The 12,924-nt window shown below is 50.4% G+C and overlaps 2 protein-coding genes across 3 annotated transcripts in view; both read right to left on the reverse strand.

Annotated features, from left to right (window-relative positions):
• Positions 1-243: 243 nt before the first annotated feature.
• On the reverse strand, positions 244-6,842 carry NGB (neuroglobin). The gene is made up of 4 exons (XM_014869801.2): positions 6,621-6,842; positions 5,148-5,259; positions 3,542-3,661; positions 244-2,417 (listed from the first exon to the last, which is right to left on the reverse strand). The coding sequence occupies exons 1-4, from the start codon at positions 6,725-6,727 to the stop codon at positions 2,271-2,273; spliced, it is 486 nt and encodes a 161-aa protein (XP_014725287.2). The 5' UTR covers positions 6,728-6,842; the 3' UTR covers positions 244-2,270.
• Positions 6,843-7,150: 308 nt separating this feature from the next.
• Positions 7,151-12,924, reverse strand: part of POMT2 (protein O-mannosyltransferase 2) — a 34,931-nt gene continuing 29,157 nt past the window's right edge. For both annotated transcript variants that reach the window (XR_015804643.1, XR_015804641.1), the window contains exons 21-22: positions 7,911-8,050; positions 7,151-7,295 (exon numbers count right to left, since the gene is read on the reverse strand). The gene's annotated coding sequence lies outside the window, so the exon portion shown is untranslated. The remainder of the gene's footprint in view (positions 7,296-7,910; positions 8,051-12,924) is intronic.

Consider the following 12,924-nt stretch of genomic DNA (forward strand, 5'->3'; position numbering starts at 1 on the left):
GGTGTCTCTGTTAGCCCCTCCACTGCTCACCCATTCAATTACCAGGCACAAAAAGCTCCCAACACACTTTTGCTGGTGGATGCCTTCTCATATCAGTCAAGCTGCACTACACAAGTGCTCCCAGTGACCAATATCTTCAAAGCTAGAATCAACAAGAAACCAGTAAACCCTTCTCTGTCATCCTCTTTTTTTGGTTTGCTTGGGCGTTTTATATTAAAATAAACACAAGGCATCAAAAACGGCTAAGACTCACTGTTGTTTTTTAATAAACAGTACAGCTGGGTATAAGAGGCACACAGACTAGTTCGGTTCTCTTAGGAGTTACACAAAATGTGGCACAGAAGAGCAGAAGTCAAGGAGCTGGGAAAGCTAGAGGGAGCAGGGATGGTTTGGGCAGTAACACCCACACCCCACCCACCACACAGCTGCCTACTTGTCACACGGAGTCAGAAGGTGTCCCACTTCCATGATGCTGAAGGCTGATGTCCCATAACAGGGTTGCAAGGAGGACATCCCCATTCTCAAACCTTCCTACTCCATACCGTGCCATCAAAGCTAGTGTCCCGCCCCAGCCCCAGCTCCTCCATCCCTCACTGCTGGGTGCAAGAATGGGGAGGAATTCACGTGACCCAGCTGATGGAGAGAGCCATGGGCTAGGATGCACACCACGACATTACAGGGCTGCAGAGGCAGAACATGGTACCATAGGGAGGACAAGGAACGTGGGGATGTTCACTGCCTGTTTCACAACATCTATTAGTTTGCCTCCCAAACACAGCTGGAGAGCTTTTTTTCCTGCTGGAAGTCCATGGCTACCATCAGGCCTGGTGGCAGGGCACTAGAGACCCATCTCACAGGGCACCCCATCATCCCATGGCATGGGCCTAGGAGACCTCGTTTGCATTGAACAGGCAGCTTTCTCCTGCCCCAGAGTGGAGGACATCTGAGAATAGGAGGAATGTGTCCTCAGAACAGGACCATCTCAGACCTCAACACTAGGTTCCTCCTGTCCTGAAGAAGAAGCAAAAAAAATAAAAAGGTGCTGCCTCTTAACTGAATAATTGCTTCATGTCCTAGCTCTGGGGCTAATGGTGCTTAGAAACAGGGTTCTGCTTGTTCCATAGTGACTTCCCCATAAAGAACTCTTCCTCAAAGTGCTCAAGTTCAGCCCTTTCACAGAGCCCTCAGGTGCTGCCTCTCCGCAGTTTTCTGGGATTTATTCTAGCAGATGCTCTCCTCATTCCTGTGAGGGTGAGGAACTCTGCAGATGGGCACTGTGAGCAGCTGGGAAGCGCTCCAGATTCTGACAGCATCCAGAATGCCATGTTTCCTCTGGCCAAGAGCCAGAATTTCTGGAAGCTGTTGCTATGACACGATTGCTACCTTCATTTTTATTTTAAGACATCTTTTCCTTGGATTTAGTTTGTTTTCCTTAACACAAAGCAGTAAACAGACATTGCTGCTGCTGCATTTCAGATGGCTCTAAGGTTAAACCAGCAGGTGAAATCAACACAAAGCCTTTCAGCTGGCAGCCTAACCCTGCCAAAAGTAGTCTCACCTTGGGATTAATGTGGCAATACTGCCTGAAGCATCCCTAAGAAACCTACTGGGTAGTGGCCAACCTGACACAGGGAAAAGCCAGGGACTCCATCCAGGTCAGAGGCAAGGCAGAAGCACTAGGATTAACCAACTGGTACTGATACATTGATGAAGGGAGAGGGGGAAAACTCGCTGCAAGGTTGGAGGACGACCACATGGTGTGACTAGCCTTGCTCTCTTGCTGCCTTTTGACCTGGATGGAGCCAAATCTGTCACTGCCACAGCTGAACCAGGTACAGCAGTGCAGGTGGACCGAGCAGTGTCAGACCTGGCAGGGAAAGCACTGCAAATAGGATTTTGGGCAAATAAGGCAAGAGGCTCATGCCAGCTCTCACCTACAAGAAGAGGGAAGATGAGCAAGTTAAAACCCAGAGTAGGTACATGGGTGTTGGTGTTCCTGAAGGAACTTGGGGCAGGGTGGCATACCTGTGCTGTGGCACTGCCAGGCTTCGCTGCAGGGACATGCCCTGCCAGCCCTTAGCAAAGGCAGAGACACGCTCGTGTTGAAGCAGGGTGGAACCACGTGAGAGCCCTCAGGACGTGTGAGTGGCAGAGGCAGCCATGGGCTGGTGCACACAGAAAGACAGAGGTAGGGAGAGGCAGCGAGTTTGGTGTGACACTCCCTTGCTCAGGACTGCTGCATGGTCAGGGATAGGGATGGCTGGCAGGATCTAGTCCCCTTCTGGGAGGGTCTCCCAGCCACGTTGCATGGCTTTCACCACAGCATTGTAGAGTTTGCTCCAAGCTTCCTGTACCTCTGGGTTGAAGGCAGCACCAAGGCATTTCTCCAGCATGTACAGCAAGGACTCACCAACAGTCTGCAAACCAAACAAGGAGGTGTCAAGCTCAGCACCACAGGATGACATGCAGTCTCTTGTCTCATTTCACTACCTTTTTTGGCTTCTCTTCCACCTACCAGGCCCCTCTAGTCCCTGGCTCATCAGAGGGGGCTCAGAACCAGCACATGTGATCCTCTTCCCCTGCCCTATGCTGGCCCTCACCATGGATGAGTGGGGAGTGGAAGTCAGGGAGCATGGGCTGATACTGCACATGTAACACCAGGCGAGAGGTACACATCCAATTTCTGTGACCCCCAGGTGCAGGTATCTGGCCCTATCCCTTGACATAGCAGTGAAGCAGCAGAGCTGAGCAATGCCCTGATGTCAGGAGAGTGGATCAGACCCCACACTGGATGCTAAGGTGTCTCATGTCTCAGTGCCTCTCAGGCTTCTCCACAGGGCACTGCTCCTCACAGAGCTGTGAGCAGCCCCATGTAGGAGCACCCCCACACTGAGTGCACTGGTGGGGATCACTACCCTAAACAAAAGGGACCCTGCTCCTTCTGAAGAGAAAAAAAGCTAACAATATCAGGAAAGAGCCATGTGTGGGTTAGAAAGCTTTTCTTCAACCTGCCCTTCCCCACGGCATTTCTGTCCATGCTTGATAGCAGGAGAGGAGTAATCAAGGGTTTAATATGGAAGATGCTTGGGTGTTACTGGCATGGAGAAAGCAGAGGCCAAGGTGCAGCAACCCCATCCCAGTGCAAACACAGAGAGGTGGATGCTCCCTTTTCCAGGTGTGGTGAGGTTTGCCCAGAGAAATAGATGCAAAGGATCCAGGGCAAGGCTGAGCCTGCAGCCCTGTGGCACAGGAGAAACTGCAATGTCCTAAACCATGAGCCTCTTCAAACAGTGGACATGCTTTGCTCTCATCTATCCTCTCTGCCTGGGCTTTCTGGGCAAGGGCAGAAAACAAGGCAAGCTCAAAGGCTTCCCTCATTGGGCCAGTGTCACTAGATTGGTATCAGCACCTTGGACAGGCTGCCCTGAGCCATCAGTTTTCTCTCCAGACAGCTGAACCCAGAGGAGGGATGGGGACAGCTGAGGGTTGCAGGCAGGGGTGAATAAACACAGCCACAGCGAGACAAGAGAGAACACCTCACCGAGAAAGACTCAACCTTCACACCAACTGCCTGGTGCTTCTTGCCAAGGTTGCAGAGATACTCTTCCAGGCAGGATAAGTTCTCCAGGTGGCTCACAGCAGCATCAATCACCAGCATCACCTAGTGCAAGAACAGAAAGGCAGAATGGCATTAACAGAATGTTTCCTCTGGGAGGGAAGCTGAACCTAAGTGTCTGACCCTCTACTTCACCCTTGTCAGCCTGACCCCTCCCAGCCCAAATGTCCTCTGAGCTTTCCCTTGCTCTTCTGTGATCCATGTGTCACATCAGTGAGGCTGGCAGCAGCACACACCACATCCTTCCATGGGACACTACCAGAGCTGTACTGCTGATCAAGCAGCACTGCTGACCACCCTATCCTAGAGGGGACAAACAGCCCTACAGCAGAGCAGTTGCAGGTTAAGACCTAATGCTGATGCAGTCATTACAACTCCTTGGACCCCAGGACAACTGTATGGGAACCCCAGAAGTTGCCAGAACTAGAGTTCCCAACTAGAAGTTGCCAAAACAGTGCAATTGTGAATAAGACCAGTCCAATTCTAAGATCAGACAAGGTATTTTGAAGAGATGGGATGGAGAGTTTGGCCAGGTCTCTTGACCTGGTCTGGTAAAACACATACCATAGTCTCCCAGGAGAATTAAGAGTCAAATGGAAACAGGACAGAAAAGATTTAAAGAAAGATGAAGAAGAAGAGATTAAAGCCAAGGCATGATTATCTTGGCAAAGACAAGAGGTGATGGAATTGTGCTCTGCAATTTCAACAGGCAATTTATCTCCAACAAGAGCAAAGAACGATTTCAGCTCAAGGCAATAATCTTGACTTCGCCAATAAAGAGAGGCTGGAAAATAACAAAAAGCTTGCAGCTATCAGAGGAGCTCAGTCCTGGAACAGCCTCTTAACAAGGAATAAAGACAGGCAAGCAAAGCACCAAACTGTTTTAAAGATGGAGCCAGGCAGTTTATGAAGGCATCTGCAAGCCAATGCCATGCTTTGTCCCAGTGTGGCTTCTCTTAAGGGTTCAGCAAAGGGTTTCCTCTGTACCAGGTGTAGTGGGCATGCATGAACCTCTCCTCAGCCTGCTCCTTTCTGTGTTTGGGGGGAGGGGAATGTCTACTGCAGCACCCCCTCAGAGGCTCTCTGAGAGGTCTCTGTGGGCCTTCTGGCTCTGCAGCTGCACCAACCTTTCCACAGTAGTGGGTCCATGGTAGTCCAGCTACCTGTGCCACCTCCTGGTCAGCATGTGGCCAAGTAGAGAGCAGTTCTCATCTGGACACAGGTGAGCTCCCTGAGCTACAGCCACAGCATGAGGAGGATTCTTTCAGCCTTCACAGGAAGCAATCCACTCTCAGATTAGGGCATAGAGATCAGCATGGTGCCTCTTAGCCACCATAACCTGCATTCTCATCCCTTCCCCACTGTTGTAGGACACTGTGTCCAGGCCTTTTGATAGCACGGGTAACACCCTGCAGTTACCATCTCAGGAGGAGACTTCCTTGGTCAGCCACACCACAGTCCCAAATCATTGCCTAAGAGTTTCTTCCTCCATGGAAGCTGTGCTCCAGCCATGCCACAGCCCCTCTCTCACCTTCCTGATGTGATCCAGGAACTCAGGAGCAGAGAGGCACTCCTGAGGGCTGGCAAACTGCTTGCAGTTGTACTGGAAAAGAGGCAGCAGGTCAGGATCCAAGTCAAAGAGCCTGCAACAGCAAGAAAGAGTACCCCATCTTCTCACTTCCTCAGCTTTATTTCAAGTCCTACTCACTCCATCAGCAGCACACCCATGGCCCACTTCTGCCTCCCTTCCCACCTACTGATCCCTCCCCATCCATAAAAGATCCAAAAGTTCTGAAAAGTTTTAGTTTGGGGCAATCGAGATTATCTATAGACAAAAAACTTTCTGTTTCCCTTGCCCATAACCCCAGCTCATGGATACATATTTCTGGCACCTGAGAACTAGTCCCAACCCTCAGGAGTTCCTCCCAGCTTGGCCCTTCTCCTCCAAGTCTCGGCTGTTGTCTCAACTATTCCCATTCCCACTTACTGATGCCTTTGGACCCAAAAGCTCCCAAATCAGGGAAGGCCTCCAAGCTCCAGCAGCCATCCATACCAAGGGGGGCATGTACAAACTCAGCTGATGCCCCACTCCCTGACATCATCACCAGTTCCTATTTCCTCTCCCCCTGCCCCATCCTCCCTTGCCAGTGTATGCCAGGCACAAATGGGACTCAGTAGAAGCCACCCAGGTAGACAGAACAGGCCACCAGTAATTCAGGCAAGACAGTCTCTCTTCTCCTCATTCTGCACATTAAACTACTGCACCCTTCTCCCCCATATTGTGATCACTACTCTAGTCCTGCTCTGGGAGATTTGGATCCCTCTCGCTCCAGAAGCTGCTCATCAGCTCTCCGATTGTCCTCTTCAAACGACTTTTCATTGATTTCTCCTTTTTTCTCTTCACATCATTGATACATTAATCTGCTGAGGAGAGGCAAGAAGCTGGGTATCATCCATTCCACCCGGCACATTTCCTCTGCCCTGCCACTGAATCCCTTCCTGGCTGCCAGGTCTGCACCTGGGGCTGCACAGCACTTCTGTGGTCGGAGAATGTTCGGGCAGCCCCTTTCACACACTCCCCAGAGCCAAGCGGGCACACAGCCCTTCGAAGAGCAGAAGTCGCGGCGACAAGGCAGGGGATCAGCGGGCAGAAACGCACAGAACGCGCCCGCCGCTTCTCTCTCACTCTCCGTCTTCGCGGGGCAAAGTTCTCACTCGCGAAGGATGGGGAAGGCAGGGCAGCAGCGCGGAGCAAAGCCCAGCCCTGCCCCACGCCGCTACCCCACGGCACCTGCGGCTTGGCGGCGGAGCGGCTTCGGTTCCCGGGGACAGCCAGCCACGGGAGGGGAGAGAGGCCAGGGGAGGGGAGCCGGCCAGGAGCCATCGCCAAGCACAGGGAAGCGTTTCTCTCCAAGAAGCGGAGCCCGTCCATCCCTCCCGCGGGTCGGTGCGGGCGGGCAGGCGGCCGGGACCGGGGTGCCGGTGGCCGCATCGCGCCGCTCACCTGGTAAAGAGGACGAGGCCGTGCTGCACGGGGCTGCCGCTCACCCGCTGCCAGCTCTCCCGGATCAGCGCTCGCTGCCCGCCCGACAGCAGCATCCCGCTCTCCATGGCGGGGGCGGGGGCCCTGCCCCGAGGCGAGGCGCTGGTACCGCGGCTCCGCGGGCGGAGGGGCCGGCGAGCTGCGGCCGCCCGCCCCTCGCTCCGCCGGGGGAGCTCCGGCGCGGCCCCCGCGCCCCCCGGGGTCCCGCCCCCGCGGCCCCGGCTCGGCCGCACCGCGCTCCGCCCGCCCGCACCGCCGAGCCCCGCGGCCGCTCCGCTCCACCCGCGCCTGCCCCGGCCGCAGAAGGAAAATCTCACCGAGTATCTCCCACTCGGGAGAAGGAAGGAAGGACGGATGAAAGGGAGAAAAAAGAAATTCGAAATGCCCAAACTTCCCTATGACATTTCCCGTCGTCTTGATTTTACAAGTGAAGCAGCAGGGCAGAGCCGTGCCAGCGAGGAGACCACTGGGACCTGGCCACCTTCGCTCACCGTCAGCACAGCTCCCTCTGAGCGTAACTTTGCTTGGGAGGGCCTCAGTGCTGCTCCACAGCATCCTCTTGCTCTTGGCCTCTTCCACTGAGACTGGATGCCACGCAGCCACTTGCTATCTCCACAGGCAGATGCAGGCTAGACACTGCAAGGTACGTGTCTAATTTAAGGCTAATTATGCCTATGAAGCAGGCAAAGTTGTTAATAACAGACGAGAAGACATGACATCTTTGTCACGTGTTCAGGATGCACAGATTCTCTTTGCTGTTCAGACACTGCTTAATTTGGCCCCAGGATTTACACAGCACAGAGGAAACAAAGCAAGAAAAGGCAAATGAGGTCTCAGGCAGCACAAGGGAAGTCAGGAAAGTTAAGGTTTTCAGAAGGACGAGAGCAATACAAAAGTGCAACTATTACTGAAACCATCACAGTCTGCACCAAAATAATAATTGTGCTGATCTTATTACAGGTTCTGCTTCTGTACATCAGACTTATTTCTGGTAATCAGGAGAAAAGACAGAAGCCTGCCACCCATCCAAGGGGCCCATTGACTCAGTGTAGCCAGAAAGGAGGCTCTTCTTGTGGGAGAATTGAAAACATTCCGTGGGAGGAGACAAGTTCAAAGGCTCAGTGTTTTGTTCTCAGCCCCAGCTTGTCTCCCAGGGGCCTTTCTCCAATAGAGCTGGAGTGACAGAACTGACTGCAGTGACAGCAGGAAGCCACCCAAGATGGTGGTGGTGCAAGTGCCAGAATAAATTACCTGTTTTCCCAGGATTTTGAGACTTCGTGTTCTCAGTGCAGGCCAGACAAGATGCTGCATAGGAAAAACTCCACGTGCGTTAAAGGAAGCTGAAGAACCCTTGTCCTAAAGGTGGGCACTTGAAGGAAGAGTCCAGCAAACTGAAAAAAAAAAATTAAAAATTAACTGTCAGGCAGGATTAAGGAGTCAGATAAAACAGCATCTTAACTGTGTGGTTTCAAAGGACATACTCGCACCGGGGGCTGATCATAAGTCACTGCCACGATAACCGCTGCAGCAGCCTGAAAGGGCAGCTGGGAGAGCAGTGGGAAATACAGGGTTAATCCGAGCAGGGCGGAGAAGACCAGCCCGGCAGCGCCAACGCAAACATTAACCTTTAGCTCTCTTGCGGCTGATCGAGCGAACCAGCAACGAGCATGAAATGTCATCCTTTGTCATGTGTGCAAGGTGCTCTGACATTTCAGCCCGTTGTCACAACCACGCGAACGTGGAGAGCCTGGCTGGACAATTCAGCCTGGCCCTGCTAACAACAAAGGATAGAACAGATAGGCAGTGGTGTGCTGCCAGGGTACTGGAAAGGAGCGTGGAGAGTCATCTCAGGCCACAGGATACTGAGGAGCAGAGTTGAAGCACGTATGTGCCGTCAAAGCAGCAACCAAGGCTGATTATTTGCCTAACAACATTATGAATACATTCAGAGCTGGCTGATAGTGAAGGAAGAGAAACTCCACAAAAGCAAGTTGTAGTTAAGAGTGATCAGTTCCTGAAGATTTGTTGGAATGTGAGACACCTTTACTCCCATGCATACAGGGCGCCCCGTATCAGCCAGGGCAACAACAAACTACAGGTTCAGCCATTGTTCCTGATAGAAAGGGTGTCTCAGACAATTGCAGTGAAGCTGTGATGGCAAAACAGTGGCTCTTGTCCAAAATGTTCCCCCTGCACCTCACCTCTGTGCTGCAGGTGGCATCTGAATGCTCACAGACAAGGCACAAATGTGAGAACAGACCAGATATAAGGGCAGCAATGATACGCCTTCCTTCCATGGAAAATAGGAGTGCCTCAGCTGATGAAAGGAGCAATGGTCTGGCCATATCCCCACCCACTTGTTGGTATCCAAACCCTACACAGCTATGACACACAGCAGAGTCCAAGAACTCTTCCCTGGCCCCCTACAACAGCTCCTTCTGGGCAGGATACATTCAGGAGCAGTTTCCCCACCTTCTCTGACTCTCTGAACAGTGAATCCATCCCTTTGCTGCCTTCTGGCACTGATACATCTCCACTCTCTTAATAAACCCAGCATTTCCCCCTCTGTGATAGCATAGGTCTTCAGCACAGGAAGAAGGAGCTGCAAGGACGGACTTGAGATGGGATACAGGGAGAGCTCAGGGATAAGAAACGTTCAAACCTCCATTCAAATGATTTAAAAGACCGAGGGCTTGAGAGAGACAGTGCTCTTGCCTATGTGCAAAGCAGCTTGTCCCTTGCAGTTATGTGGCTGTCAGAGTTCCTCTTGCTGTCACAGCATCGAGGTGCTGAGAGCACCAGAGAGGATTTAAAGTACAAGGAAGCAAACAAGAAAACCTCTCTTCTTATTCCAAATGTTTTGTGAGCCTTCAAGCATGAGAATCTCAGCAAGAGGTTGAGCACTGCAAAGGTTTCCATAGTCTTAGGGTTTCCTGTGATGGCTTCCAGCTCCCTTGGCTCCATGTACCTAACCTGGCAGTCAGCTCTTTTCTGAGCTGCTCTTCGATTTCTGCAAGACCATCCCTGGAGCTCTCATGAGCAAAGACCAACCTGGTCAACAGCACAGACTGCTCCAAAATCATCTTTAGACCACTTGAAGAAAGGGGAGAGAGGTTTTTGGAGAAATTCACTGACATGCAAAGAGGATGATAATGCTCTTTTCTACTTTGGGAGAACACAAATTTATAGTGTTTTCAGTTTGCAGTGGGTTTTATTATTGTAATCTATATCCACTTCAAATTACAGTACCAACACTCTTAGCTTCCCTTGCCAAGCATCGGCTTTACTTGTTCAATGCCTCAGTTTACCAACATGGAAAGAAAGTTGCCCAGTCTCATAAAACTGTGTGAGAGAACTAGGAGTAAGCTCGCAAATGCCATCCCTAGGCCACCACTCAGGGCTCACAGCACCTGGAGAACAGCCCTCCCTGCTCAGGGAGGCCCTATCTGCCTGGCCTAGGGATGATTGCTTTGCCAGTGCTGCTGTGGCACTCAGTTTTCACCCCAGCTGCTGCACTAACAAACTCATATCTCCCTTACAATTTCTGCTCATTTCCAATTCTGTATCTGTGAGTCTTCATGAATAATAACACTCTGATCTATCTGCCTCAGGCTCCCTGCTCACTTAGGATACAGACTCCTGGGCTTGGCTAATCCCCTTTGTTTCCCCTTGTTCCGAGTTTAAAAAACACAGATTATGACAGGTTCTCTTTTTCCCAGACTCCCATCTCTCCCATCCCATCCTCAGGTGGGTGCAGAAATCATGCAACGTTCCCAAAATTCTTCTCAAGCTACCCCCTCAGGCCATGGTGCGGCACAGCTCAGTAGCAAAGCAAGTCACGAAATGCGGTTGCATAACAAAAATCAAAAGTAATGCAGGAGATAATAATCTTGTCCAGAAAATTATTAAGATGAGCTGCAGAGCTTGCTTGCTGTCACCATGACTGTGGAGAGAGCAGGACAGCACTACCACCCTCACTGGGGATATGGACTAAGGGAAGAGGGATAGGCAGAGGGAGGATTCAACAGTAGAATAAAATGGAAACTTCTTTTGAATTCAGTTTGCTAGACATCCCCAGATTAATCTTGACTATCCTGTGGCCAGCTAGGAAAGACTTTCACAGGCAGGTGAAAACAGTCCTAGGATGTCCAGACATGAAGTGGTGAGAAAAGTCAAAGGGGATCACACTGAGCTGTTGGACCAGGTCTGGCACTTGCAGATGCTCAAACCCTACCCCAGATGTTATTCACCTTGGGCTCCCTAGCACAATGATAAACCAACACCGGCAGGCTGACCTTCCAAGAAACAACCTCTGCCTTTTGTAAGTCACTCTACCAAAGTGAGTCCAAAGAGTTCAAGACCATGTCAGTCTTGACACACAAGCTGAATTTGGTCATAGGACACAGCTATGGAGGTACATGCAAAGCTGGTGGAATGCAAGCAAAAAGCTCTCCAGCCTCATTAGCTTGACATGGTACTCTAGCTAATATGCCTGGCAACTTGGCAAGCATTGTGTTAGCACAGTTACCTGGCTTCTGTCCTACCTAGGGATGATGTACATGGTCTTGGATCTTCCTCCAATTGTCCTTATGCTTCTAGACTGGCTCATCCTTCAGCTGCTGAAACATCATGGCAAAAGCTTGTAAAAGAATGCCTTCTTCATTGTGGAGTCTTTTCTTTAGTTTCCCCCCGGAAGCTGTTTCAGAAGCACTGCTGGTCTCTCAGGTGGTCATTGATCATCTCTCTGATCTCACCTCTCTTTGTTCTCTCCCTCCTTGCAATTTAAATTGACACTATTGATTAGGCCATCTCTTATAAACGTTTGACCTACAGTGGTTGTCTCCAGGAATAGCATTTTTATATGATTTATTAAAACAAAGATTTTGTATTTTACTGCATCCATTCCTTCATGTCAGGGCTGTGCCAGCATTCCCACATTTCAGCTTTGCACTCAGCCATCTGATCTCAAAGCAAACCCCATGTACTATTCCTCCTATGTGTGGGACACTTCTGGATTGAGACCTTCTCCCCCTCACCTAAGCCATTACAGCTTTGGGGCTTTGTCAAAAATAATTCTCCTGTTCAGTGGGGAATTTTTCACCTGCAAACTGCTCTGCTAGGTTCACCACTAAACCATGTCCCCAGGTCACATCTATGTGTTCTTTGTACACCTTAAGGTATGGTAATTCCACTACTTCTTGGGCAGCCTGTTTCAATGCCTGGCCACCCTCCGAGTGAAGAAATTTTTCCTCATATTCAATCTAAACCTGGCCTGGTAGAATTTGAGGCCAATTCCTCTCATCCTGTTACTTGTTACTTAAGAGAAGAGAATGACCCCCACCTTGCTACAGTCTCCTTTCAGACAGCTGTAGAGAGAGATAAAGTCCCCCCTGAACTTCTTCTTCTCCAAGCTAAACATCCCCAGCTCTGTCAGCTGCTTCTCATCAGAGTTGTGCTCCAAATCCTTTAACAGCATTGTTGCCCTTCTCTGGACATGTTCTAGTACCTCAATGTCTTTCTTGAAGTGAGGGATCCCAAAAATGAACACAGGATTTGGGGTGTGAGTGCTGAGAAGGGGACAAATCATTGCCTTGGTCCTGCTTGGCCACACTGTTTCTGATGCACGTCAAGAATGTACCATCTTAATGCACTGATTCTCTCCACTTCTCACGCTTTCATTCTCCATCTTGAAATGGAACACTTATTGTCCCCAAAGCACTGCAAGGCACCAGCACACTGCCAGGGTGTGACACAGCTGATCCAACACACATGCTTTAATATGGACACATAATCTAAACTGCCATTCTGGTCAATGGAGAAACCCAGGTGCTGCAGAACCACATCATTCTAAAATACAGGGTAAAAAAAATAGGTCAGGTGAATGGAGCCTCAAGACTACTTTTGTCAGCTGCATGACAAGAAGATTACAGGCTTTGGATGCAATATGGAGATAAAGCAATGACTGCAAGAAGGATAAAAATGGAAAAGCAATTTACAACAATTATAATCCTTGTCAGACTTACACCCATTCTATAAACCACAAATTTTCTACTTCCAGAGCATGTATTACATGGGCCAGAGTTACAGTTAGTGGTGGTGTATTAGAGAACAACTCCAAAGTGTACAACCACAATCCCTGGATGTAAACCAGACAGCAGTGGTAGTTGTAGTGAAGATCAAATCCATATGATTTCAGCAGATGGACCTAGGGAGACTGATGTTGGAAGACATGGTACAGACTGGGAAACCTTATGGGTAAACAATG

Source organism: Sturnus vulgaris, chromosome 6 (assembly GCF_052056855.1).
Source record: "Sturnus vulgaris isolate bStuVul1 chromosome 6, bStuVul1.hap1, whole genome shotgun sequence".
Taxonomy (NCBI): domain Eukaryota; kingdom Metazoa; phylum Chordata; class Aves; order Passeriformes; family Sturnidae; genus Sturnus; species Sturnus vulgaris.